This window comes from Podarcis filfolensis (genome assembly GCF_964270895.1).
Source record: "Podarcis filfolensis genome assembly, chromosome: 15".
Classification (NCBI taxonomy): Eukaryota; Metazoa; Chordata; class Lepidosauria; order Squamata; family Lacertidae; genus Podarcis; species Podarcis filfolensis.
This window is the reverse complement of record NC_139618.1, coordinates 16,099,729-16,126,825: the sequence shown is the minus strand read 5'-3', so window position 1 is coordinate 16,126,825 and position 27,097 is coordinate 16,099,729. Positions and strand designations below refer to the sequence as shown.

At 52.5% G+C, this 27,097-nt stretch overlaps 2 protein-coding genes across 3 annotated transcripts in view; both read left to right on the top strand.

The window, feature by feature from the left end:
- Positions 1 to 68: 68 nt before the first annotated feature.
- Positions 69 to 14,595, top strand: KIAA0753. The gene is made up of 17 exons (XM_083588519.1): positions 69 to 268; positions 1,926 to 2,074; positions 2,375 to 2,954; positions 3,686 to 3,792; positions 4,000 to 4,062; positions 4,704 to 4,925; positions 5,849 to 6,023; positions 7,091 to 7,299; positions 7,509 to 7,681; positions 8,352 to 8,453; positions 8,732 to 8,819; positions 9,506 to 9,571; positions 10,039 to 10,161; positions 10,727 to 10,808; positions 11,612 to 11,732; positions 12,472 to 12,705; positions 13,571 to 14,595. Exons 2-17 carry the CDS (start codon positions 1,979 to 1,981, stop codon positions 13,686 to 13,688), a joined length of 2,559 nt encoding a protein of 852 aa, XP_083444645.1. The 5' UTR covers positions 69 to 268; positions 1,926 to 1,978; the 3' UTR covers positions 13,689 to 14,595.
- A 6,560-nt stretch (positions 14,596 to 21,155) lies between these two features.
- The window catches only part of PITPNM3 (PITPNM family member 3), a gene marked incomplete at its 5' end in the record, with an annotated part of 67,957 nt that continues 62,015 nt past the window's right edge, over positions 21,156 to 27,097 (top strand). Inside the window, one exon of one of the 2 annotated variants that reach the window (XM_083588412.1) lies at positions 21,156 to 21,280. In XM_083588412.1, coding sequence (XP_083444538.1) covers positions 21,250 to 21,280 — 31 coding nt within the window. Of the gene's footprint in view, positions 21,281 to 25,524; positions 25,628 to 27,097 lie in introns of those variants that run through there. The other variant, XM_083588411.1, reaches the window with a different exon arrangement.

The window sequence follows — 27,097 nt, the reverse complement described above, 5'->3', positions numbered from 1 at the left end:
TCCTTTCCCTTGTACTCTAGGATGTCTCTCGTCGGCCCCCGTACTTTCCCAGCCGTTTCCCGGCGGCCTTCGCGGCGCGCGGTTCCCAGGGAAACCATGGAGAGAAGAGGGAAGCGGCGTCGGCCATAGCGCGGTTTCTCTTCGGCCGCCCGGCGGTGGCGGCGGCATTACTGCTGGTGGGGTCCGCCTCGGCCTCGGCAGGGAAACCGAGGAAGGCAGGCCGGGCCCGACACCTCGCCACCCCACCCATTGGCCGCAGGGCTCCCTGGTACGTGCGAAGGAGGGAGAGGGAGAGAGATAGACTGCCCCTGCGCATGGAGGTGCCCTCCGCTTTCCTCAGCCGGCCAGTTTGTGCTGTTTCGCCCGGTTGACCCAGTGGGGTGTATTGTATCTGCTTGCGCTAGCACAAGGGTGCTGGGCCTCACGTCCTGCGCACTCGCCATCTCACCAGCTGTCCGTCGTCAGGAGACACGAAGAGCTTGCAGCGACCCTGTGGGTGGGTGGCCGGGCGGCGGCAGAGGCCCTGGCCTCTTCCAGCTCCCCAGTTTCGTGGGACCTCTTAGGCTCTCGAGGGAAGCAGCCCATGTGCAGCCAGGAGTCCAGGTCAAGCAGGGAGCTCCCAGATCCCCGGGCAACTTTTTAGGGGGCAGGAGCCAACCGAAGACTCCTATGTAGTCCAACCAGCATGGGATACAGTAGGGGCAACTTTGCCTCCATATAGAGGGGCTGCCTGCCTTTGTCTTTATTTTGTAGCCTGCAACTTCTGATAAGCTGGGGAGACAGGGAGACTGCAGGGGAGACAGTGGTCAGGCTCTGCCTTCTGCTCAGGAGGGCCCAGAATAAAGTACTGGCTGTCCTCCCGCCCCACACAGAGAGGAATCAGCCTGTTGCTTGTGTCCATTTGAGCCCTCTGCTGTGCACTGTGAGGTTGTGGGACATGGATACCAGCTTCTTCTTAAAGTAGCCCTTCCACAGATCTGGTAACTGAGCAGGCACAAATGCTAGGGGCAGGGCAGGAGGAGCTGCAGGCCACCTGCACCTTCTTTCTCATGGAATTGTATAGAAGGAATCTTTATTGGTGCTCTCTGCAATGTTGCTTTCTCTTCCTACTTCTCCTTTTCTTCTTAATGGCTATACAAAGTGCAGGAGGCAGCCTTCCTCTTGAATACCAGACCCTGGAGCCAAGGCAAGCAACAGGAGAGGTTGTGCCTTCATGCTTTCCTTGTTGCAGGCTTTTCCAGGGACCCCTAGTTGTTGTTTGGGCTCAGCTTGGTGAGATCCAACCAGCCTCTTTGTGCTCTTTTCCTTTGTACCTGGTCAGCCCTTATTTCCATTTCTCCTTTGAGCATTTTATGTGCCGAGGCAGCATTTTGGGAGAGTGGGTTGTGCATCTGGGCAGGCTTAGGAAATTTGTATCTTCTTTTGCCTGAAAGGTGAACAGTAAGAGAATAGTCTTGAGAAAAGTGAGCATATGCTGGTGGCAGTTCTTCCCCCTCCATTTCCCTTTTTAAATTTAATTGAGTTAGCAAAATAAGTGCAGGCATAATAGAAAGAGAACTAATAATCTAACTGATTTAAACCATAAAGTGTCACAGCCTGGGAGGACAAAAGTACAAAGATATAGCACAGCTCCAAAGAGGAAGTAAAGTACAAACTCATTTTACTTCGTTTTTGTAGATCTTTACTATTTGTATTCTCCACCTGTGAGTTCCATTGTTATTGAGATTAAAGGTTTTATTTAGTCTTAAATGAGACAGATAGTTGTATATGTTGATGGCACTGAGTGGTCATGTGCCTTAATATTTGTATAACAAAACCATGTCATATATAAAAAAAGACCATTTGAGCTCCGCCCTTTAGATATTTATCGTTTATGAGATATAATGCATTCTGGTGTCAGTTCTTATATTTTCATTTCCTCTCAGTATTTCAGCAGTACCCTCATAGATGACTAGAGAGCACTGCTCTGTCAGGTGTGATGGGGCCGAGGAAGCCAGCAGCGGTCGGTGTTCCTTTAGCATCTCATTTACAGCCAGACAAAAGTGATGGAAGAGCCCCTCAGAGTACGATGCAGGTACTGGGCGATGCCTTTGCTTTGTGATTCGGGTGCCAACCTGCCAGGTCTCTTTGGCCTAACTAGTTGGGCATGTTGCTTTTGCGATATGTTTATAAAACTTATACACCACCTGATTGTAAACAGCCTCAAAATAGTTTGCAATGAAGATAAAACACTAGAATTATCACAAAGAAAAATTAGCAAGAATAAGACATTCAAAAAGTTAAAAGAATGATATACTTAAAAAAAGTGGGTGATGGGCCCAAAACTTGTACCTTTCCCCCCATGCTGACACTTGCTGTTTAATGTTTGGCACAGCTCCAGTTCAGTCGGGATGCTCCTGCCCTGCCAGAGAACTTGGCTGTCCGCTACAGCAACCCTCGCCCAATCATCATAGAGAAGCTGGCGCAGCCAGAGGCTAGACGGGATCCAGGAGCTGGCGATGGGCTCAGCTCACAGGGCTCCATGGCATTTTCCATTGTCTCTGAAGAGAAGCTCAACTTAGCCGTGCAGCTGGCCAGGAGGGACATGAAGCGACGGCACCTGGAGGAGCAGGTGAGGCAGCACTTCTCCAAGGGGGAGAAGGGCCCTCTGGCCACCTCCCTTCAGGGAAAGAAGTCTGGCAGTGTAGTTGCAAAGTCTCACTTGAATTTTGGACGTCAGCCGGGCCACTGCCCCAAGGTGGAAACTACCAGCTCTGGAGCCAAGGTCTACCTCTATACACCCTCCCGGGTCAAGTCGGACCCTTCTCTCTCTGACTCACCCCCCACCCGTGATCCGGGTCCTGGGCCTCCCCCAGCCTTCAAGAGGGAGGAAGACAGAAGCACCCTGGAGGTCAGGCGGCTGCAGAAGGAGCTTCAGAACTACATCCAGAAGATTGATGAACTGGTGAGGAGAGGTGAGAGAACTTCATGGAAGAAAGGGCTCTCAACGCCTGCTAGCCATGATGACTGTGCTAAGCCTCTATGATTGGAGGCAGCAATGCTTTTTGAGTCCCTCTCCAGAGTCTGGAGGATGTACCCTCTGGGCTCTAGGGAAGGTCTCCTCATGAGCTGGAGGTGTAGTGGAATGCTCCCCATTTATGTAGGCATTACGTTCTGGCTCCCTGCGCACAAAAGTTAAATTTGCGTAAATTGGAAGTCGCTTGTAGTGGTCAAAGTGTCAGACTGTGACCTGGGAAACCAGGGCTCAAATCCCCCTATATGGCTTGGACCAGTCATTATCTCTCAGCTTAATCTGCCTTGCCAGGGTTGTGGTGAGGAGGAGAACTATGCACTACCACCTTAAGCTCATTGGAGGAAAAGGTGGCATATAAATGTAATAAATAAATAACAACATAGTAACAAATTTGGACAGCTGCTTTCACATTTCCTCCTGGGGAAGCAGCTCAGAGTTGCCACCTTGAGCTGAGTTTTAGCTTTTTGCCTTGGGCGAGGGGAAAGTGCCATTGGGACATTTTCTGGAAGTGGAGCTGTTTCCAGGCAGCCTTGTGTCCAACTGGGAGGAAGGTGTCTCTCATCACCCTTCCCTCTCGACTGGGGGTTTTGTGCCAGCCTTTTCTGCTTTCTTCTCCAAAATTTCCACATCTGTCCCCCTCATTTATGTTTGCTAAACATTTTTCCCCCTCAGAGAGAAGTGAGGAAATTTTGGATCCTGATGAAGAGCGCCGAGTCCAGATCCGGAGGCAGGAGCAGGCCGTGCGCTCTGCCCGGATGCTGTATGTGCTCCAGCAACAGGTCAGAACAAGCCCCAGGGGACAGCATGCTGGTAGTTGTGGGGCCTGTAGAGCTGGGTGGGGCGGCCTGGATTTCAGCTCTGCCTACCTTGGGCAGAAACTTCTCTGGATGTCAGAACTTCTCACCTGAACCAGCAAACCAAGCACTTTGAATTCAAGTTTCCTCATGATTTTTCTACCTAATTTGTTTGCAACGTTCTTGAAACAGGTAAAAGAAATAGAAGACGACCTGGAGAAGCTGAGCCCTCGTAAAATAAAGCACACAAAGAAGGTAAGAGATGGAAATTGCCCTGGAGAGTCTGTGGGAAGATCAGTGATGCAGGCCAGGCTGGAGTCTCCTCAAAAGCGTTGTGGCAGATTTCTTCTGTAACCACCTCACTTTTAAAAGAATTTTATTATCAACAGAAAAGAGACAAAGAATAAAAATGATGTGCTTAATAGACGAAAATCTCTGATCCTATTCAGCTAGGGATAGACTTCCCCTCTGGTACTACCTTCTGCTTCTGGTGTTGTCGTGAAGCTCTTGCATCCTTGGCTTTTCTCCTTGACCAGAAATTACAAAATTGGAAGGGACCCCAAGGGTCATCTATTCCAACTCTATGCAGGATTCACAGCTAAAGAATCCCTGACAGATGGCTTCCTAATCTCTCTTTAAAAACCTTCAATGAAGGAGAATCTACTACTTTCCAAGGGAGATCTTTCCACTGTCAAACAGCTCTTACCATCAGGAAGTTCTTCCTAATGTTTAGTTGGACTCTCCTTTCTTGTCATTCAAATGCTCCCCTCTGGAGCAGCAGAGAGTAAGTCAACCTTTCCAGTTTTGGAAAAGAGCCCTGGCTCAGAGCAGCCCTCTCCTTATGGCTGCCCAGCTAACTTCAGTTCTTTCTCACCCTCCTTCCCTTTGTGATGCAGTCACGTGCCATGGCCAGGCTGGCAGCAGCCCACCGGGGAGCCGTCCGAGCCCTGCAGGTCTTTGCCTCCCGTTTTGCTGACCAGCCGGAGGAGCAGCCAGTCCCAGCCCACTGCAAAGAGCTGGGCCACCTCATCCGGCAGCTCTCCCTCTGCTCCGCCCGCCTCGAGACAGACTCTTCCTCCCTTCCCGACAGAGTCGTTGACCTCCTGCTGCAGATTGAGGTCAGGTGTCATTGCTCCTTTGGTTGGGGGGGTGTAGCATTTGCGGCTGAGGAGGGGGAGATGAAGAGCTCTGCCTCCCATGGGAAAATCCAGCCCCCCCCCCAAATCAGTCCGGGGCCAGTGGAAGGAGGGCATCACTTCATGGCCTCCAGGTTTGGGATACAAGGACAGAGCGGCCACCATGCCTATTTTAACCTCCTCTTTTGTGGCTATGCAAAGAACTGAGATCACCTCCTGACAGCCTGTTTTGAAGGGATGTTTGCTACAGCCTTTGTTTTTTAAATGGCTGTTGTAAAAATGTCACTTAACAACTAAGGATTGGGTAACCCTGCCCAGTAACTCCACTCCTCAGATGGGGCACTGCTGAGAGGTGTGTTACTTTGCATGCTCCAGAGTTGCACTTGGAATGGACTAGGAACTGGCCTTTTACTGTTGTAGTCCCAGCTCTCTGAAATTGGTTACCAGCTGAAATTAGACAGAGGGGTTGCCGCTCAGTGGTAGAGCAGCTGTTTCACCTGCAGAAGGTCCCAGGTTCAACCCCCAATGGCATCTCCAGGTGGGGCTGGGGGTGCATTTGTCTCTGAAACCCTGGAGGAGCTTTGCTGCCGGTCAGTGTTGGCAGTACTGAGCTAGATGGGCCATTGATCTGACTCCATGTAAGGCAGCTTCCTCCGTTTCTAGATTAGTATCTGATATTTAGGCAGCTGTTGGAGGCATTTTCATCAAGTGAATAACTTGCAAGGACTTAACTAAAGTTCTCTTAAGGCTGAATACTAGAGCAAGCTTGAGTGCAGGATTGCTTGGCAAGCCCTGTGGCTTGTTTAGGGGCTTTCTGTTCGGAGATGGATCACGAGAGGGTGTGCCTGAGCTTTGCAATGAGCCCATTTTGCATGTTTAATCTGAGGTGCAAATTGTCATGGCAGGATTTGGATTCTCTGCTGTCCAAGAAGGAGTCTCCCAAGAAAGGGGGGCCGAAAGGGAGTCTCTCTACGTCTCAAGCCGCCTCTGTGATGGACACAAACCGATGGCTGAAGAGAGAGAAGAAAGCTGCTGCCTCAGAGCCTAGAAAGCCGCCAGTGGCCAGGAGGCTCCTCCCTGGTGGGTCTTCTGGTTGTTGAGTCTGAAGAGGCTTGGTTGCTTTGCCTGTTTGCACATGTTTGAGCAGTGATCTCCCCTGCTAAGGCCTTGTTTTGCCCATCTGGGCATTTCCCCCCATAATTATTGTGGGCAGAGGTGCAGGGAGGGATTCCCAAGCGAGCCCAACTTTGCGGTATTGTGACTGATGGTTTGTGGACTGTGATCGAACTGTGGTGTCTAGAAAGGGGAAGCTGACTGCGGAGGGAGGTTTGCAAAAAGAAATACATTTTTCTTTGAAGAGAGCAGTGGTTTCCAAAGTTGACAGTAGCACCCCCTGGAGGTGGGATTCCCTAGGAGGGCACTAAGAGGCAAGGCAGCAGCAGGGGGCGTGCTGGAAGTGACAGTGACTAAAAGCTGGTATAGAATCGTAGAATTGTAGAGCTGGAAGGGATCCTGGGAGGGATCTAGTCCAACCGCCTGCTATGCAGGAATCTCAAGCATCCATGACAGATGGCCATCCCTCTTCTTAAAAGCCTCCAGTGAAGGAGAATCCAAGGGAGCCCATTCCACTGTTGAACAACTCCTACCGACAGAAAGTTATTCCTCATGTTGAGTTAGAATTGCCTTTCTTGCCATTTGATTGCCATCGGGTTGGGTCCTCCCCTCTGGAGCAGCGGAAAGCAAGCTCGCTCCATCTCCCATGTGGCAGCCCCTCAGATATGTGAAGATGGCTATCATATCATTTCTCAGTCTCGTCACTGGATCAAGTTCAGCAATCTTGCTTCATTTAAAATGATTTTGTTTAATTAATTCATTTTGAAAACACGTGCAATTAATTGTTATTGTTTTGAATTTTAATGTGTTATTACCTTTCTTAGTGAGTCATGCAGATCATTAATCTGAATCATGCTTTTTATAGGTTAGGGTGCGCTGGGGAACTAAGAGGAGGTGGGGTGGCCCAGGAGAGAGAAACCAGGAAAATGCACCCCATAGATTTTGCTGCCTGTCCATGGCATGCAGCCTTTGGGAGCTGCCCCTGAGAGCTTCCAGTTCCTATGCTCAAGCAGCCTTGTCATCATTGCCTTTAGATGAACATGAAGGACCTGATGGGCTTCTGGTGCCTCACAATCGAAGCAGTCCCTGCGACATGGCAGCCCTGGAGGGCCTGCCCCCTCCGGAGCGAGAGGTGGTGGGGCAGGCCAAGTGGGAGGCACTGGGACATGTGAAGACCAGACCTGGCCCTGAGGTGGGGAGGCCCCCCCAGAAGAGAGGCGTGCTGCTCCCCACCAGACCGCAGGTAGGCAGACGTATAATCATCCGCCCTGTCTCTTGGCTTAATTTTGGGAGCTGCCAGACACTACCTCTGCCATGCTGTCACGTCTTGGCCTTCACTTCTCCAGAATTACAGTGGTTGAGGTGAAAGGCGTGCCATGTTTTGAAGAAGAGCTGCTTGAGCTGTCTGGAAATACATGGGTTTTTTTCTTACTGTTATTTATTTTTCCCAAGGGAAACAGGCCCCCTACCAGGGCAAAAAGCGTGCAGCTTCATCAGGCCAAGCAGGCCCGCTTCCAGGAGCCCACCATCGCCTTCCGGCTCAAGGAGACAAAGCCGCCCACCCGCGATAGCCGGGTCCCCTGGGTGCCTCCCAGCCTCTCCTCCCCCCTGGCCTCACCTCAGAGGTAGGTTAGCATCTCTGCTGAGGCAGTGGTGCGGGATAGAATTGGCCAGGTTACCTGAGCAGGGAGCAGCACACAGCAGCCCCTTCTGTACCTGCTGGAATGTGTGAAGAGACCTTGCCCCACATCCAGGCCATCTGGGTCCATCTAGCTCAGCCTCCTCTGCATTACCTGGCAGCAGGGGCCGTCCATGGTTCCTGACAGGGGTCTCTCTCCAGAGGTCATACCTTGGAGATGCTGGTGGGGATTGAACCTGATACCATCTGCATACAACGTGTAGGCTCTGTTAGGGAGCGACTGTGGCCCTTCCCTAGGAAGATGCTTAGGCCCTTGGTCCATCCAGCTTGGTGTTATGTAAACAGCGGGTAGAAGCTCTCCAGGGTTTCAGGACCTTTCTCAGTCCTACTTGGAGATGCTGCTGGGGATTGAACCCGGGACCTTCGGTTGTGCTATCCAGGATTGGTGGGAGTTGTAGTTCAGAACATCAGGAAGGTACCAGGTTTGGGGAAGGTAGCACTTTTGGACTCCACACATTGTACAGTGTGCGATGCAAAACTTTAGCTACAGCTAATGCCCAACTTTTCAAGGTTGGAACCACGACTCCAGTAATGGTAATTGCTTCTCTCTCTTCCCCCCCCCCCCTTCTCTTGCCCAAACCCAAAATTCCTTGCAGGCACTCGGAGAAAAGTCCCAGAGGCAGAGAGCCAAGGCCAGGGAGAGAGGCGGCAGAGGTGGAAGAAAAGAGTCGAGCAGCCCCAGAAAAGGAAATGCTCAGGTTGACCTGGGATCTTGTTTCACTTGGGGCTCCTCTGGTGGATTTCCCTTTCTCTAAACTTCTCATGCTAAATTTGGAGTCAACTGGGAGGGAAGCTGTCTTGGGAATATTCTTGCTTTGGGTTCAATTTTGAAGGCTCCCCTCAGTGAGAGAACAGTAGGGAGGTGGAGAAATAGACCCCAGCCTTGGTCAAAAACCCCAAGTGGGAGTGAAGTGGTAAACATGAAACGCCAAATTCTTATGAATTCCATTGTTTGAACTCCCTGCAATGCTTCCAGGGATGATGGTGCCTCTGCAGCCCAGATAGCGGAGACGGTGGAGCGAGCTGTCCGGGAGCGGCTGGAGCCCCTCTTGGCAAACGCGCAGGTAAGGCAGCAGCCAGGAACCTTCACCCTCATCCCCACTCCACAGTCTTCTACATCACTTCCTGTTGAGGACCTCCACCGCATCTCTCATTTAACAGATGCCCAGCCCAATTTCTGGGGTCTGTCTCCTCCCAAGGTGAATTACAGCAATCCAAGCAAATGCAGCATTATTAAGATTCCGAGTGTTGAAATAAAAGTAAAAGCTACAAAGGATGCTACAATATTTGGCATGGTTTTCAAAAATAAAAAAACCCCAAATCACCTGAGTGCAGCCTGGAAAAATACTTGCTTTTGGGTTTTCATAAAGGATAGCGGGGGCACAAATTTCCTGAGGATGCCCCCACCACAGAGATGGACTTTTCCCTGGCTCCCAAGAGACTCTTTCAATGGTGGGCCAGAGCCCTTGGCCTCAGGGGCTGCTCTTCAAGTTCAGGCAGGGCTTGGTGGGTGTTGGGTGGCCCTTCAGGGAGCCTCAAATTATTTAGGGGTTTGAAGGCCTGGATAATTGCCTTGAATAGGCAGCCTGGCTCTGGAATAGGTGTCATGCCTGACTCTTATAAGGGGCTAGGGGGATTGGCCAAATCACTTGCTTGCCCACTCAGAGGAGCATTTTAGCCTCACAACACATCTGCCAGGAAGGGTCTGGGACTGTGCAGGAAGTCCTGCGGTGTCCTCTTGTTTCCTTAGAAGGTGAATCGCTCCTTGGAAAGGAACATCTGCCAGAAGGAGCTGCCCTGCCAGGATATTGGGAAGGTAGGACAAGAGCCAGGAAATGGAGGGATCTCTCTTGCCTGGCTGATGTGGCATGGCAGAGAAAGTTTTGCTACTTGGCCCACTGTTGGTGGAATCATGGAGGTGCAACATTGGAAGGGACCCCAAGGGTCATCTAGTTCAACCTCCTGCAGTGCAGGGATCCCTGACAGTGAGAGCTCCTTGTGTCCTCCTTCATTGTCAAGGCCCGGGTGCAACCTGGGCGAAAGAGACCCCTTTTGCTGCCTGTCCACAGTGGCCTTGAGCCCCATATCCCTGCTCCTCTGAGCCTCTTCTGGACATCTGTGGAGGCAGAAGAGAGAGGAGAGAGTCTAGCTGGCCTGACAGGCAGGTGCCTGCGCGTGAATGGGCCTTGCCTGAGGTGGGGCAGGGTGGGGGCTGATCTGGGCCTCCCTTTAAACCGGGGTGGGGAGAATTCTGCTCCAAACGCTTGCTTTGTGTATTGCCAGGCTCCTGTTGGTCTCCCGCGTCCAGGTCTGGAGGACTTTGCCAAGCTGCAGCGTGAGGAGATTGAGACCCTCTCCAGCCCCTCTGACCTGGAGGCGATGCTGCAAAGGATGGAGGAGATTGAGGTGTGTTGGAGCTCAAGCCTTTTCCTTTGAGAAGGAAGAGGCTATGGGGTGGGGAGCTTCCCATGGCTTTTCTTGAATAAAAGCCCTTGAGAACTGGTTGGCATGGAAGGCAGCAGCATCCTGGAATGGGGCAGCCTTGCTCTTGTGTGTGTCGGGGACGGAGGTAATGGCTGAAGCCATGCTTGATGTCTTAACACCAAGGCCCCTGCCCCATAGCAGACAATCCCTTCCCTGTTTTTGGTTAAATGTTTTTTATTAATTTTCATGGAAAGGTTCTACAAAACTCTGCAAAACACAGTCTTATCAAACAGGATCTGATGGTATGCATAGTCTCCACATACAGTGATAGATCACCGTTGAACAAAAGCAGTGAGGCAGTGTGCTTTTCAAACGCCCTACCTCTTGACACCAGGGCCTAGTCACAGCTCCCCGGCCTAACATACCTCACAGAGTTGTTGTGGGGTTTAAATGAGGAGGAGAATCATGGACACCACCTTGGGCTCCTTGGAAAGTAAGATGAGATATAAATGAAGTGAATTAATGAATTAACTTTTCTGTCCTGCAGCGCTCCCAAGAGGCTGTCCGCAGGCGGTACCACCAGATTGTTTACTCTGATGCTGAGTTCTGGACTCGGCAAGAGAGATGGGGTGAGTGTCAGGCTTTGTGTTTTGGGGTTTGTAGGAAATAAAGGAGCAGAGGGTGACTGAAGACAGCCCCCCCCAAAAAAAAAATACAGGCAAGGAGATGCCAAGAGATCAAGGAACAACCCTGCCTTCTCTGTGTGCTTCTCAATTTCCTTTCACATGTATTGGAGGTTGTGTTGCTGCTGTTGTGCCACCTCTGACTTGCAAGAGGAAAACTGGCTTCTTGGGGTGGTTCTTGGGTTGGAGCGGGTGGCCCATGAGGTGATGATTCCTGGAAAGAACATAAGATGAGCCTGCTGGATCAGGCCAATGACCCATCTGGTCCAGTATCCTGTTCTCACATTGGCCAACCAGATACCCATTATGGGAAACCCTCAATCAGGATTGGAGCACAAGAGCAATTTCCCCTTTGTGCAATTTCCAGCAGCTGCTTTTCAGAAGCATTACTGCCTCCAATTATGGAAGCAGAGCATAGCCATCATGGGTAGTTGCCATCAGTAGTCTTATCCTCCATGAATTTGATCTTCTTTCAAAGCCATCCAAGTTGGAAGCCATCACTGCCTCCTGTGGGAAGGAATTCGAGAGTAACTGTGCTGCATGAATAACTCCTTCTTTTTCTCTTTCCTGAATCTTCAAATGTTCAGCTTCATTGGATGTCCAGGAGTTCTAGTGTTATGAGAGAGGAAGAAAAACTTGCCTCCCTGGGAATGTGGGAACAGGAAAGGCAGATGAGGAAAGGTGTGCAAAGCTCCCCAGGTTGTAGCAGACGGTTTCTCATCTTCCTGATTTTTTTCTCCACTGCCCAGAGAGAGAAAATGCAGAAGCAGGCCAAGAGCCTGGGACTCCCCATCCCATCCAGATCACGAGGCGGGAGAGTCACCCAGAGCCCCAAGTGGACATTGTACTGGAAAGACCCCTGGACACCAAGTGAGTAGAGGATCCAGGAAATGCATCAGCGCTGCTGGTTGGGCTGAAAACCACCTGGCTGGGTGGGTTGCCGGGGAGTCACGGAATGTTTATGAATATTCTAATTGCCTAGAGGTCATGTGATAGCTGGAAAGGAAGATCAGAAGGCAGCTCAAGGTACCCCTCTGCTGCTGGGTTCTGGGGCAGAAGGAGGGGCAGAAAGGGGGTCACTAGGGAAGGCACCTGCCAGAGCAAGACCACGCTGCCATTCCTGGTTTCCACGGTAGCCACTAAGGACACTCACAAGAGGAAGATGAGCTTTTTCCATGGTGTGGGAAGGGGTGGCAGCGAGAGGAGCCCTCCTTCCGTAGATTCTTCTGCCTTCTCTCCCCTGGAGGGTCCAGGAGGTAGGGGAGATGAGGGTCCTGGATGCAGCAGTGCTGAAGGGACCACAGGCAGGCTGGGGCACCTAAGGGGCTAAGACACGATTGGTGTCAGGAGGGGCTGCTGCTGTTGGCCCAAAGGGGAGGCTGGCCAGAGAGGCAGAGGAAAGAACCACATGGGAGGAGTCTGAAGCTTTCACATAAGAAGAGCCTGGCTGTTGGATCAGGCCAACGACCCATCTAGTAGTCCAGCATCCTGTTCTCACAGTGGCCAACCACCACACTTCTCCAGTTAGGTCTTTGGCTTTCTGGGTCTGGTTTTGGGGCTCCTGCCGTGCCAAGGAATGGCCACTCACTTTGTGTGGTTGTGCTTCCAGTGCTGCAGAGGAGGAGGAAGAGAGTGCTGGGATGGAGGAGCTCCTGGAGCCCAGGAATGGGACTCTGCCGCCTTCGTCATTGCATCCCCGCCGGAAGGAGGCTGGCGTCTTCCTCTCCGTCCCTAAGAACATGCTGCAGAGCATTCACGATTACAGTGCTCGATACAACCAGCACCTGAGGTGCATCTCCCATGAGGCAGTGGGCAGCTTCAACCCCTGGCGAATCGCAGAGAGGTACTGGAGGAGGAGTTGAGTCTGCTTGACAAGGCTTCTTTTCACTTGTGTTGCATCCATTGGGATTCCTCATGACGACACCAGGGGGCGCACCATGCACTGCCAAAGAAGGATCCAATATCTGTATCACAGCAATGCCTTTATTAAGCCTTTATTAGGTCACAAAATAGCAGGGATGCTTTCTAGTTTTCCAGAAGCTCTATATCAGGGCTGATGGCGAAAGAAAAAGCAAAGAATTCTGGGAGGGAACCTTCCCTACAGCCACTACCCAATAGAATTAGAATTGTGGAGTTGGAAGGGACACCAGGGGTCATCTAGCCTAACCCCCTTTGTTTTTACATCTGCGTATGAATCTGTCCCTTTGTGATGATAAATGGGGCTTCTGCTTCCTAGTTGGAGGGGGGTTGAAATGAAAAATGGGGTTTGGGGTGGCCATTCTTGTGATGTCCTCTTTAGGCGAGGGCCCGTGTGGAATAGTGTTTAGCATGCTGCACTGAGACCTGGGAGATACCAGAGTTCAAATCGTCATTCTGCCATGAAGCTCACTAGGTGTGACATTGGGGATCAGTCCCTGCCTTTCAGCCTAACCAACCTTGCAGGATTGCTGCGGGGATTAAATGGAGAGAGGGAGAACAATACCCAATTGGGTGTGACAGAGGCTACTCCCTGCTCTTGTGTCACATGCTGGTGGGATCCCTTCCAAGGGAAGTCTAGTGGGAATCTCCTTCCTTGTCATTTGAGGAGGGGACCCTTGCAGGCTCTGGCATCCCTCCCCAGCAAGCAGATTGTGGCTGAGTTGCAGCAGTCCTCTGTGCCTGTAGCCCTACCTGTTGACTGTCTCTCCCTCCTGCTTCTCCCCCTGCAGCCTGGCCGAGGAGCTGACGGAGGAAGCCTTGGCGGACGTAGCCACGGAGCTGCAGGGCCTGTGTGAGGATTACGCAGAAGCTGTCTTCACCTCGGAGTTCCTGGAGGCAGCTGAGTAGGCAGCACTCGCCTCCTGCTCCTTCTCCTGGTCCAGCAGAGCTGGGCTGGGTGGCCTCCTCCTTGCAGCAGTGGTCGTGGACTTGTCAGGAAGGGCTCTCTCTTTGTGTGGAGTGGGAGCTTAACATGGGCAACATCCCAGGGGTGGTGTCTTGTCAATTCCAGCTGTGTTCGCCTTGTTCAGGAAGGGTGTCTGGGCATGGGAGCAGGGAGTATAATGATGGCTAAGCAAAGTGAATGATGTCTGGCACCTTCTGCTTAGCTGAGGTGCCAGTCAAATGTCAGCTGTTCCAGGAAGAGTTTCCACCCAGCCAGGCTTTGTGAACAAATGGCTCTCTTTTTGCCCACTGTCACACTTGGGTCCTTCTGGGGTGTTCCATCAGAAGAGTGGGCATCTAGGGGGTGCAGAAGCTGATCCACTGGGATCCCATTGGCGGGGGGGGGAGGGGGGAGGTTGCACAGGCTCTGCTTCTATGGCCTTTCTGCCCCCACACCTGGTGTCATTGACTCAAGTCTTGAGGCAACCTGTGTGCTCTGGTTGCGAAATGCATGTTGTGTCCTGTGAGATCTTGGGACCCTTCCTTCCTTCAGGGTTGGTACCTTCTCCACCTCTGTGGGAGCAGGCTTGCCTCTCTGACCTCTCTCCGCCTCTGGGAGTGCCAGGCTCCCTTCCCCAGGCACTGGGACTCTGCAAGGTTTACTTTAAGAACTTATTCAAGATGAAATAAAATAAATCAGATATTTAGTACGCTGTTGCAGGAGTTTGTCAAGCTACCAAACATCACCTCTTTGTATGAAGGTCGTATTTATGAAAGGTTTTGTACATTCCACTGGTAAATTTTCATACTCTGTTTTTTTCTGAATGTGGGGGGGAACTCACCAAATTTATTAAATAAGCTTCTTACAATACTCACATGTCTGTATTTTTGTGCAATGATGTTTCTGCATCGATTATTGCTTTGGGAACCAGGGTCAACCCTGAGGGTGCTGCGAAAAAGTTCAAAGTGATTGCATTTTTGGATCAAGAGGAGGAGGAAGAGTCCCTCTCTCCTCGCAGAGGGTGGCCTCCTAGGTCATGCAGAGGTCCTGTTGAGAAAGAGTTCTGTCCTTTTTTCCTATTTGGAATAGTTGGGATCCTAATTCATAAGCAATACAAAAGGCCTTATCTATGTTCATTGGTTCCTTCTCACTGCAACGATTTCACAGTGAGTCTTTTTGTGAGGTCTGCTCCTGCTGTCCTTTCAGAAAGCACAAGGCCTGCCTGAAGATTCTTAGCTCAAGGAAGTCAAATTCTTGAGCACCTGAGAGGCAATGACGGTGACTTTGGCCATGACCCATTGGGACATTTCCCTGTTGAACTGAGCAGGTCTGGCAGGAATGCTGATGGACTCCCTGCATGTGGATTCTGTGTCCATTTTACTTCCCCACCTAAGGCATGGCTTGATTCTGCTGCTATCTGAGCCAAGGGAGAGAGCCAGGCTCTGCCTCTTTGGGTCACCGTCCCAGCTGTTTTATTGCCAGATTGTTTTGGGTCGAGTCCTGAAGCCAACTAACTAACTTGGTCAAAAAAGCTGTTGTGGGCTTCTTTTCTTGAGTCCACCCCGCTTACTCTGGGTCCCCTTGAAGAAAGGGGCTTGTCTGCAGTTTCATGCTGAGCATCTCCCATAAGGTTCTGGTCTTTCATGTTCAAAAGCATCCTCCATCTTCTCAGCATATGTTTTCTTCTAAAGGGGTCTGCCAAGCATCCAGTATTTAGAAGCATTGCTGCCTCTGACCATGGAGGCAGAGCATACAGGTCATTGTGGCTAGTAGCTGTAGCCTTCTCCATGAATTTGCCCAATCCTCTTTAAAAGTCATCTAGGCTAGTTAGCTAAATGGAGCCTCCAGCTTTAGAGACAGTCTACCTCTGCATGCCGGTTATTGTAGGGAGCAGTGGCTAAGGAAGACTGCCTTGCTAACACCCTGCTTGGAGGCTTTCCTAGAAGCAGCTCTTTGGCATTGTGAACTAGGCAGACCCTCTCTCTGATGCAGGAGGCCTATTCTTCCTTTGGCGCATCTATGCCCCATTGCAACAGTCTGTCCTGTGACTGGGGAGTTTATATTCTGTGTCATAATCTGAGCAGTTAGAAGTGAGGCAAGCCCCTTTGAGGCAGTGGCTGGTTGGTTGGTGGCAGAGTGCTTGGAATGGAGGGCGGACCCCCCACACACACAGGGAGGAGGGAGGGGGATCTGCCTATCTTCACCTAATCCCGGCCACCCTTAATGAAGTGGGGAGTCTATTGACTTCCACCTCCATCCACCAGAGGAGTTGGCTGTGAGTCATTCGCTTGGGCAGCTTCCAGGCATTAAAAACAAACACTTGAGCTGCAGTGCGCATCACAGTGGGCTCTGAAGAGAAAAGGAGAGGTTAGCCCAGCATCCGGAGGAGACAAACCAAGGAGGGCTACGGAGGAGGAGAGGGAGGGCCAGGAAGTGGTGGGGTGGTGGACTGCCTCTGAGGAAGCCAGGTGGGACCCCCAGCCATCTTCTAATGACAACCTGGCCTTCAGCAGAGGGAGTTTGCAAAGGATGACCCACATGGAGCTACCACCTTGCAGGTGCCATGGGTATGGTGGTATGCTATGCCATGGGTAGCATGGGACATCTCTTCTGCTTAGACACTCCACCTGGCTGCACCCCAGGATCACCCCAGCCCCAGAACTTCTCCCCAAAGGACACACCCTCAACCGGCAAGTCAGGCAAGCCCCGCCCTGAGCAGAAGGCCATCCAAGGAGCCTCAGTGAGCAGCTGCCTTGCCAGTCAGGACGGGGAAAAAGAGTCTTGCATCACACAGTGCATGGTGAAACTGTGGCACTCCCACTGGAAGCAGTGATGGCCACCAACTTGGATGGCTTTAAAGAGGGTAAAGCAAATTCATGGAGGAGGAGGAGAGGGCTATTGATGGCTACTAGCCAGGATGGCTATGCTCTGCCTCCACAGTCAGAGGCAGCACTGCTTCTGAATACCAGTTTATGGAAGCCACAGGAGGGGAGAGTGTTGCTCTTGTGCTCTGCTTAGGGGCTTCCCATTAGGGCATGTGGTTGGTCACTGTGAGACTAGGTGGCTCCAGCAGCCAGGCTCTTCCTATGGAACCTCCAGGTGCAGGTGCACTCTGTCTAGATTCCTAGGTTCTTTGGGGTATTTAGCCACTGCGAGAGCAGAATTCTGGACTAGGTGGACTACTGGCCTGATCCTGAAGGGCTCTTCTTAGGTGGTCTGCCAGTGGGTGGGGATGGGGCCCTTCCGTGGCTGCCATTTGGTGTCTCTCCCCGCTCTGCTTGGACCCTTGGCTGGCCTCGCTCTGTCAATATTTCAGCTCCATGTCACTGGGGCGCTCTTGTCTTTGCAAGGGGGTGTCTGTTACGCTCCGCAGCTCCCTTCAGGGTTGTGACATTTGCGGTTTCTTCCTTCTGTCTTCCTTTGCCTCCACATGCTGCAGGAAGTGCCACCCAGGAGGCCCAACCCTTTCAGAATTGCATGTTTACGTCTTCCCTGGCATGGAAAAAAAAGGTCTTTATTTTTGAATAGCGAAAGGAGCGGGTGTCAAAATGGGAGAACCACAAGCGTTTCTCCTGTCCTTGGTTAGCGGAGCAGAACAAAATGGGGGGGTGGAGGAGAAGAGGAGATTTGTCCCCACAAGGAAATAAGAAGACAAGGAGCAAAAGGCCCTCAGTTTTCCATCTAGCTTCTTGGAAGAGGCACACCAGCCCACACCAGTTTGGCCTAAGACAGGGAGAAGTCTTGGTGGATTGGGAGGAGGCTAAGGAGATGGGGAGGCTACAAGAGAAACCCATTTCCACTCCAGTGCTTGGACGACCTGAGTCTTCCTGGACTCCAACATGAGTGAACCCCCCTTGAAAATGCAAACAGTGCCCGGTCTCTCTCCAGCCACCACTTCAACCTGCTGGATCAGACCAAGGGGCCCCACCCTGTTCTCAGTTGCTGACTGGATGCCCCAAAAGGGAAACTAGCAAGCACAAGAGCCCTCTCCCTTCCTGTGGTTTCCAGCAACAGGAATTCAGCAATGTTATTGCCTCCGACAGTGGAGGCACAGCAGAGCCATTGGAGCTAGTAGCCATCGAGAACTCTCTCTCCTCCTTCATGAATTTGTCCGATCCTCTTAGAAAGCCATCCAAGTTGGTGGCCATCACTGCCTCCTGTGGGAGAGAGCCCCATATTTTAACTATGATGGGACGCGGGTGGCACTGTGGGTTAAACCACAGAGCCTAGAACTTGCCGATCAAAAGGTCGTCGGTTCGAATCCCCACGACAGGGTGAGCTCCCGTTGCTCGGTCCCTGCTCCTGCCAACCTAGCAGTTCAAAAGCACGTCAAAGTGCAAGTAGATAAATAGGTACCGCTCCAGCGGGAAGGTAAACGGCGTTTCCGTGCACTGCTCTGGTTCGCCAGAAGCGGCTTAGTCATGCTGGCCACATGACCCGGAAGCTGTACGCCGGCTCCCTCGGCCAGTAAAGCGAGATGAGCGCCGCAAGCCCAGAGTCGGTCACGACTGGACCCAATGGTCAGGGGTCCCTTTAGCTTGCAAAGGTCTTCCTTTTCTCTGTCCAGCAAGGCAACTCTTCACTGCAGCTCCAGCTGCGGAAGCAGAGCAGAGCCCTTGTGGCTACTAGCCCTCAATAGTCATCTCTCTGTGTTTGTGGCGGGTGTGGGCTGTAAAAGGGGAGTGTTGGCAAAAGGTGAAGAGCCTGGCTTTCCATCCCATTCCTGCCATCCGTCCCCCTCCGTCCTCTCCCTTGCGCCTGGGCAGAGGCCTGTCCACCCGTCCCCACAATGCTGTAGCCTCCATCTGGTGAAGAGGCTGCAGCAGATGGATATAACTGGCAGGTTCTATTTTTAGCCAGGTGCAGCGCGAAGCCCAGGCCCTGGACTCTTCGGAGCGTAATGTGTGAATGAGAAGATGGTGTGTTCTCCCAAAGGCTGGGCTGGGCCGGCGGGCTTTAGTTTCCTGGTGCTAACCAGGCATTTGCTGCTGAGCTGAAAGGCACGGGCATTTCCTCAGCCCAGGGAGGGAGGGAGAGGAACATAGATTGCTTGTTGCCTTTCATTCTATTCAGACCATCGGGGTTCATCTAGCTCAGTACTGGTTACACTGGCCAGCAGCAGCAACTTTGCAGGGTCTCCAGCTGGGTTCTATGCCAGCTTCAGGGACCTTCTGCATGCAAGGCAGGTGCTCAGCCGCTCACCCTTCCAATGCAAAAGGAGTGCTTTATTTTGTGTGAGGCCACTGGCCTTTTTCTCCAGCAGCAGCTTCCCTGGGGCCCTTCCAGGCCATTGACTCTCCAGATGCACAGCTTTTAATTTGGCAGCTGCTGCTGCAGCAGTGTCTCTTCCAGGGACCCTGATTTTTGTGTGTGTGTGTGTGGAGCCTTTTCTGATGCTGGGACGATGGTTTTTCTCCCTGTTAGCAGAGAACATCGGAGACTGCTGGATCAGGCCAGTGGCCCCTCTAGTCTAACATCCTGTTCTCACAATGGCCAACCAAAGGGTCAACCCTCCAGCAGGATCTGAGTACAAGAGCAATTTCCCCACCTTGAGGTTTCCAGCAATTGGCATTCAGAAGCATTTACTGAATCTCTGTGGAGGCAGAGCTGAAGGCATCATGGTTAGCAGCCACTCGTAGTAGCCACTGATTTGTCCAAACCTCTTTGAAAGTCACCCAAGTGGATAGTCCCTAAGAGATTCACCCACAGCCTACAGCAGCTGTGATGGTAGTCAGTATGGAAGCCACACTGGTGTGTGTGTGTGTGTGTGTGTGCCCCAAGCAGGGAGATGTGCAGAGGAGGAAGGGGGCAGCATTTGGGGGAAGGGCTGCAGCTAAGGAATAGAGCATCAGCCAAAATTCAAGTCCTGGATTCTCCAGGTATGGCTGGGAGAGTGCTTGGAACCCTGGAAAGCCATTGCTGCCAGTCAGTGTAGACAGTTGGCTCCTTATCTCTCTCGCCCTGAGCTAGCCACTGTGATCCACGTGACGGTCACCTCCAGACTGGATTATTGTAACTCACTCTACGTGGGGCTGCCCTTGAGACTGACCCAGAAACTCCAGCGGGTGCAGAATGCCGCGGTGAGACTCCTTACGGGGTCCTTGCCGTGGGGTCACATTCACCCGCTGCACTGGCTCCCGGTGGAGTACAGGATCAGGTTTAAGGTGCTGGTTTTAACCTTTAAAGCCCAATACGACCTAGGGCCCTCGTACCTACAGGACCGCCTCTCCTGGTATGTCCCACGGAGGACCTCACGGTCTTCAAATAAAAACATCTTGGAGATCCCGGGCCACAGGGAGGTTAGGCTGGCCTCAACCAGAGCCAGGGCTTTTTCGGCCGTGGCCCCGATCTGGTGGTATTCTCTGTCACAAGAGACTAGGGCCCTGAGGGACTTGACATCTTTCTGCAGGGCCAGCAAGACAGAGCTGTTCCACCAGGCCTTTGGCCAAGGCACAGTCTTCTGTAATCCTCATAGAACTCTAGCCCAATGGTTGCCATTAATTTGACTCTGAATTGATTTTAGAATGAATTGATTTTAGAATGCATTTCAATTAATTGATTGTGATTTTATGTAAACTGTGTTGTTTTTACTGTTGTTAGCCGCTCTGAGCCCTGCTTCGGCTGGGGAGGGTGGGCTATAAATAAATAAAAATATTATTATTACTGAGCTAGATAGGAAACTGGTTTGACTCAGTATAGCAGCTTCCTATGTTCCACCTCATGGTCGGAGGGAGGCAGCTGCTGTCAAGCCCGTTTTCCAATGAGGTTGGACCTCGATGCTACCTCAATGGCACCGGGTCGAGGGGTGGTGGGGTCTTTGTGGGAGGGAGAGCGACATCTCTTTCCCAGATAGCTGCTGCTGCGGAGATGCCTTCTCCTCCTTTGGCAAAGGTGAGGCAGATGGAGACCTGCCTCAGTTTCCCTGGCAGAAGGAAGCTGGAACGCCCGACGCAATTTTTGTGAGTGGAGAGGTGAAAGGGGGGGGGGGGAGAAAAAAGTCATTTCCGGAACGACGGGGCGGGGGGGCTGTCTTGTCTTCCGCCCACTGGGCCAATCAGTAGAAAAGGGGTGCACATGTTTGCGGGAGGCCTGCACTGCTGATTCCTCGCACCGAGTTCCACCCGTCAGGGATTCTTGAGCTACGATTCCTGCATTGAAGGGGTTGGACTAGATGAGCCTTGGGTGTCCCTTCCAACTCTACAATTCTATGAGAAACTGCAGGAGCTCCCACCTCCTTGCGCTTTAGACGCAGGACTGAGAGCCGGGAACGGGGGATTAGTGAAACCTCATCCCCCCAAGTTTCTGCCCCAGCTCCAGGCACAGCAGGAGCGGGGTATGTGTGTCCTCGAAGACAGTTGACCCCCCCCCCAGCCACACGCTGCCAATTGGCTGCGGCGCCTTTAAATACGGAGGCGGCGGGAGGGGGGGAGAGCGCGGCGGCGGCGCCTCTCCTTCTCCTTCTCCAGCCCGGGCGAGGAGCGCGACGCAGCTCCAGCGCTGGAGAGCGGAGGGAGGCCGGAGGCGATGGCGACAGACCCGCCGCAGCCGCGCCCAGGTGAGCTGCCACCGCATGGCCCAAAACGGAGGGAGGGGGAGCCTGCTATGGTGGAGCGGCTCCTGAGCACGTGCAGAGCGCGGCGAGCCAGGGGAGGCCCCCGACTTGACCTTCTGCATACCTGCAGCCCCCCGCACCCGCAAGAGGGTCCCGTTTGCAAATCAGGCGGCGCCCTTGAACAGGGGAGGGGAAAGAGCGCCCTGATGGAGCGAGGACGCCAAACATGTGCAGAGGGCCTTCTGCCCCTCTGCCGCTCTGGAATCGCAGTGAGCTTGGACTCCTCCCTCCTTTAGCCATTGACAGAAATGGTGATTGCTGCTGCTGCTGCTGCTGCTGCGTCTCTCTCTCTCTCCCCTCGTAAAATACCCCACCATCCTGGCTGCATCAAGCGCTCTCGGGCCGCCATCTCCGCCCCTCATCGCTTCTCCGCCCCCAGGTAGCTTCAGCCCCACGTTGTCTCGAGCTCTCGTGGTGGTGCGAGTCATAGGAGCCAACTCCTAGGGGCCGAGTCCCTTCGCTCCCCACCCTAAAATATTTGAGGGGGTCGGCCCTCCCCCCAAGTTGATGGGCATTACCATTCAAATCGTGTGGGTGCACCCCGTCATGTGATCAATTATTTTATGCAAGTTGGCACCCCTGGTGGGAGTCTTCTGGAGCACCCACCGCGAATCTCCGGGAACGAAGGCTAGACTAGCAGCAGCAGCCCTGGCACGACGCCGGGCTCTCGCCAGCAGCCTTTACTCGTTTTCCAGCCTTTGCGGGAGTCCCTCTTCCCCACAGCAGTAAAGGCGTTATTTTACTCTACCAATCCCCCGATCTCCATTTGGAGGGCCAAAGGAGAGGCTTTTCCCGCTGCGTTCTCGCTTTGGGGCCAACTTCGAGTTTCTGCTTGGTGACAGCGGGGCTTGCCCCGCGGAACTCCCTGCTCCGTGAAGTTAGGCAGATTCCCTAAACGCGGGGCGACGTTTCCCCATGTTCTTTCAGACGTTATATTTGCAAAAGGCGCTGACTCCTTGGCCTCATATCTGTTCAGGACAGCTTTTACCCGATATGGTTTTATCCTTGAATGCTGCTGTGGAATTATTGTGCTGCTTAGCGGTGTATAAATACTTCCGACATCTTTTCTGCTCTCCCCACCCTCCACATGGGTTGCAAAATGCCCTTGTGGGGCTGATCCCCCCTCCCCCTGCTCCTGGAATGAACGAGGTTTGACTCTTCCTAAGCAGACAGGGAGCAAGCTGGCGGGTGTGTGGCGGAAGACCTGTGGTTCTGGCAGTTGCAAGGGGACTTCCTGACACTGTTGTGGGTGCTTTGTGCAAAGGGGTGAAGGTTTGGAGCCAGAAGGCCACTGTCCACGGTGGGGCTGCGTGGGCTGGGGGCTGCTTTTGGCGGCGGCGGCGGCGAGCATAAGGGGCCTATCCAGGCTAGCACGGTGTGGCCTGCCTGCCTGGGCCGAGAGGGCTACTTGCCACTCTGGGCCACAGCTTGCCAGGACTGCTCTGAGTCTGCCTTGGGGCCAGTATCTCCCCAAAGCTCTGGAGAGATGTCTTCCTCTGTTGCGTCCCGTCCATTCTGCTGCTGTTCTGTAGCCTGAGCAGAGGAAATGTTCCAGCGAGCGTGGAAGGAAGGAAGGAAGCCTGCGCTCTGGCAGGTCTCTTAAGTCTCCTCAATTCCACCCGCCTGATGCAAAGCCTAATTGGGGATGGGGGTGGTTTGTAGATGCATAATGGCTACGTGCTTCTCTGAGCGCCGGAGAAGTTCTAGCCGTCGCGCCCCTGCTGGGTTTGGCCTCCTCCGGACGAAAGCGGAGGGGGAAGTCAGGCTATCTTTGTAACAGCTGAGCACGGAGGAGGCAAATCCCTCAGCAGGCAGAGGCCCCACTGAGAACCCCCCTCGCCCGCACCCTACGGCTTTCCAACAGGTCTCTGTCTCTCCACAAACTCAGACTATGAAACTGGCTCACATCTGGAGCTGGGACGGGGGTCACTTTCCAACCCCCTGGTGGATCCTCCTTTTGAAAAAGCAGAGGGTGGGTGGGGAGAGATTCCTCCTGCCAAAGATCCTTCCTCCTCTTTGGCTTGCTGAGCTCACATCCACCAGTCGCCCTTCCAGAGATCAAGATGGCCAGGATCGTAAAAGGTAGTGTTGGTTCCTAGCTGAGCATCCCAAAATAAGAAGCTGGGTTTGCAGGCGTTTCTGCTTAGGGAGGAATCTGGGGACCCTTTCAGCTCTGTCTCCTGCTGCTATTATCCACCCCCCCACCTCTGTCACAGGAGATCCTGGATGGGTAGTTCAGCCATGCAGGCATCCTGCTATGGAAGGAGCCCCCATGGACAAGGCTGAGCTGTGGCCCTGGAGCACAATGCAAAGGCTGTGGTTCCCAAAGTGTGTGGTTACATCCCACCTACCCACCCCCTGGAAGGGGGAGAATGGGATTACCTGGGAGGGTGCCAGGAGGGCACTGGAGGTGTCAGCGCCTATCAGACTTGAAAAGCTGGTATCGCTTTGCAGTTGCTGAATTGATTAAACTAAATGGTTTTAATTGGATTTTGAATGAATGTGCAATTAATTGTTACTCTTTCAAATGTTATTGCATTGCTGTCTTTCTCAGTGGGGTATGCAGACTTCTGAGTAATGTTTCTTATAGGGCAGTGTGCAGGAGTTTAGGGAAGCAAGGGGGCAGTGGGATGAGAAAGGGGTCAGTTGTGTTGGTGCAAGGAGGTCTGTTTCCCACTCTGTTGCCAGAACTTTACTCTGTCTCTCTGGTTCATCTCTGAGCAGCTGCTGTTTCACGCTAAGGGCTTCCTCCGTCTTCCATCTTATTATTTTGCACCCTAAGTGTGCAATCAACATTCGCTGTCAGTTATAGGATGTCCCTGCATCATTCCTTTGAAGAACCATGTTTGTAGCAAAGAGATGGCCTTTTTCACACACACCCCCTTTTTTTTTTGCTGCAGGGGAGGATGCCCCCGCCTCCTCCAGCCGTTGCTTTCATGGGGATTGAGCCAACTGGTGTAGGATGAGTGTGCAAGTGTGTCAGGCTACCTGATGATTCTGGGAGCATCATGGGGCCAGGCCGTTGTGGCTGCAGCAGATGTCTTCAGGAGGGCTGGTCCTGATGCAGGGGATTCCAACCACAAGGAAAGGAATTTGGACTCAAGTTGTTTGATGCTGGATCTGAAAGGGTAGTGGGTGCTCCTAAGAGGTTCATCATCAGAGGCTGGCTGGCCATCTCCGCTCCAGGATGCTATAGTAGTGGGTGCATTTCCTGTGCTGTCCAGGGGTTGAGCTGGATGACCTTTGAGGGACCTTCCAACACTGTAATTCTATTGTATTTTTAAAAAGCATTTCTTGTTCATGCCATTAGAGGTCAAGAGCTTAGTCTGTGCTCATCTGCCTTGCAAAACAAGAAAAGTGGGGGTGGACATCTTCCTCATTTTATTAAACGTTTTCTTTCTTTCTCTTTTTCTTTTAACTAGCTGTCTCCTCCTCCTTGATTCTTGTTTCGAAGGAGGAAGAACAGCTCCTGGGCGAAAGTGCAAAGGAGAAAAAAGCATGCCACATTTTGACTTTGCTGGGATTTCTGGCCAGTCTCTGCCTGGATCCTTGTTGTGGGCTTTCAGGAAGGCAGCTAAGGGGAGCCTCTTTACATAATGTGGCTTTTATTTTATTTTTTGCTCCAAGGGTTTTGCTTTGACCTCGCAGAACAGGAAATACCGCTTGTGCTCCAAACTTTCCTAGGAGGAACAGGAAGGCGGAATCTGCCTGGGCAAAGGAGGGTGGTTGGCTTCTGCCTTTGGGATGGCAGCAGCAGGGAGAAAGTGTGTGTGTGTGTTGGGCGAGAGGAGGGGAGAGACAACTCAATCTGTTTTCTGTTAATTTGGATGGAAATGAATTCTTCCTCCAGTAATTGACTGCTAATAGGATTGGACTTGGAAAGCTATTGATGGCTAGATGGCTATGCGCTGCCTCCACAGACAGCAATGCACCTGAACACCAGTTGCTGGAAACCACCGGAGGAGAGAATTGGGCTTGCGCTCAGGTCCTGTTTGCGGGTTTCCCCATAACGGGCATCTGGTTGGCCACTGTGAGAACAGGATGCTGAATGAGATAGCACCCCTTTGGCCTGATCCAGCAGGATCTTCTTATGTTCTTAAGCGTCCCTAGGTGAAGTCTGCTGAGCCACTGGCCACAAACCATTAACTGGAATAAAGGTGTCATTTCCCTCTCATTGGTCGACACAGATGAGTTTCTACCTGATGAAGAGGAGGAAAGGGGGAAAGAGCAGCAGCCCCCATCTCCAAAGACAGACTCCAGACAGCATTCCACTTCCCTTTAGACAGGCAGGTAAGGATGGGAGCTTGCAGCCCAAAGGAAGCTCTGCAGTTCTGCCCCTGAGTGCGACCGACCTGCAATGATGTACCACCAAACCTTCTGCCCAACCTGCTGTATCCAACTCCATCACAGGCAAATGCACTCGAAATCTTAAGGACATGAGCAGAGCTTGCCGGATTAGGCTGGTGGCCCAGCATCCTGTTCTCACAGTGCCCACCACCCCCAGATGCCTATCAGGGGAAGTCTGCAAGCAGCACCTGAGCACAAGAGCCCTTTCCCCTCCTCCATTCTCCAGCTTTTCTCTAGTGGATATAGAAAAACGCTCCTCCCTCTCTCATCGCACCAGAAATCGCGGGCATCCCACGAAGCTGGACGTTGGAAGGTTCAGGGCAAGAAAGAAGAAAGCCTTTCCTCACGCAGAGCAGAGTTAAACTGTGGAACTCCCTCCCACTGGAGGCAGTGTGATGGCCACCAACTTGGATAGCTTTGAAAGAGGGTTAGACCAGGGCTGGCCCAAGGCATTTTGGCACCACACAACGATGCTCCTCTAAAACGGCCAGGGAAGAAGGCAGTGTGGAGATCTACACCAGGAACAAGAGTGGCGGGTAAAGATTATCAGCAATAGGTGGTGGGAGGAGACTAACAGGGCCTCCTGTTCACAGAGGGGCTGCTGAGAAGGCAAGGTGTGTGCGGCCACTAGCACCGTGGAAGCAGTGCCGGGCAATGCATTCATTGGAGTCTGGACCTGCCACTCCTGTGGATGCTGTTGCCTGAGGCAGTTGCCTCATCTTGCCTCATGGTGGGCCGGCCCTGGGGTAGACAAATCCATGGAGGATGGAGATGGCTGTCAACTAGCCATGGTGGCTATCTTCCCCCCTCCACAGTCAGATGCAGCAATGCCTCTGAATACTAGTTTTTGGAGTGGAGGGGAGAGGGCTCTTGTGTGGGGTCTTGGCTCATTGGGCGCAGCTGGTTGACTTCTGTGAATACAGGATGCTGGGCTAGATTGTCCTCATCCAGGAGCCTCTTCTTATGTTCTTAAAAGGCAATGAGGACCACATCTGCCCACCCAAGGAAGTGGAGCCCCACAGAAACCCCCTTGCCACGTTCTGACCCCCTCTCTTTCTGCTCTGCTGCTGTTCTGGGTTTTTAAAAGCCCTCTAGGAAATAAAATGGCAAGGCTTGTTTTGACTGGAGATGGCATAGGGTGTGGACTGATGAGCAATTACTCTCTCCTACCTCCCACTGGAACTCACTGGGTGGGTGAGGAGATTGCCCGCCTCCGCCCTCTGCTGGGCTCAGGGCCAAAGCCTCTAGTGTGTGCTGCGGGTTGATTTAATTTTAAAGACTTTTAAGATGGTTTAATAGGAGGCAGGTTGATTGCATTGCCTTCAGCTCTACAGGGAAACCCTGGGGACCTGGTGCTGCTGCTGCATGTGGGGACCTCTTGTGGCCCAGCTGGGAAGCACATCCCATGCAGTC

What these genes read in the sequence shown, in the direction of transcription:
- KIAA0753 (XM_083588519.1), top strand. Translation starts at nt 1,979, where the DNA reads ATGGGGCCGAGGAAGCCAGCAGCGGTCGGTGTTCCTTTAGCATCTCAT. An exon ending in TGATGAACTGGTGAGGAGAG is followed by an intron (nt 2,955 to 3,685) that starts GTGAGAGAACTT and finishes TTTCCCCCTCAG; the next exon opens with AGAGAAGTGAGGAAATTTTG. An exon ending in GAAAGACCCCTGGACACCAA is followed by an intron (nt 11,733 to 12,471) that starts GTGAGTAGAGGA and finishes TTGTGCTTCCAG; the next exon opens with TGCTGCAGAGGAGGAGGAAG.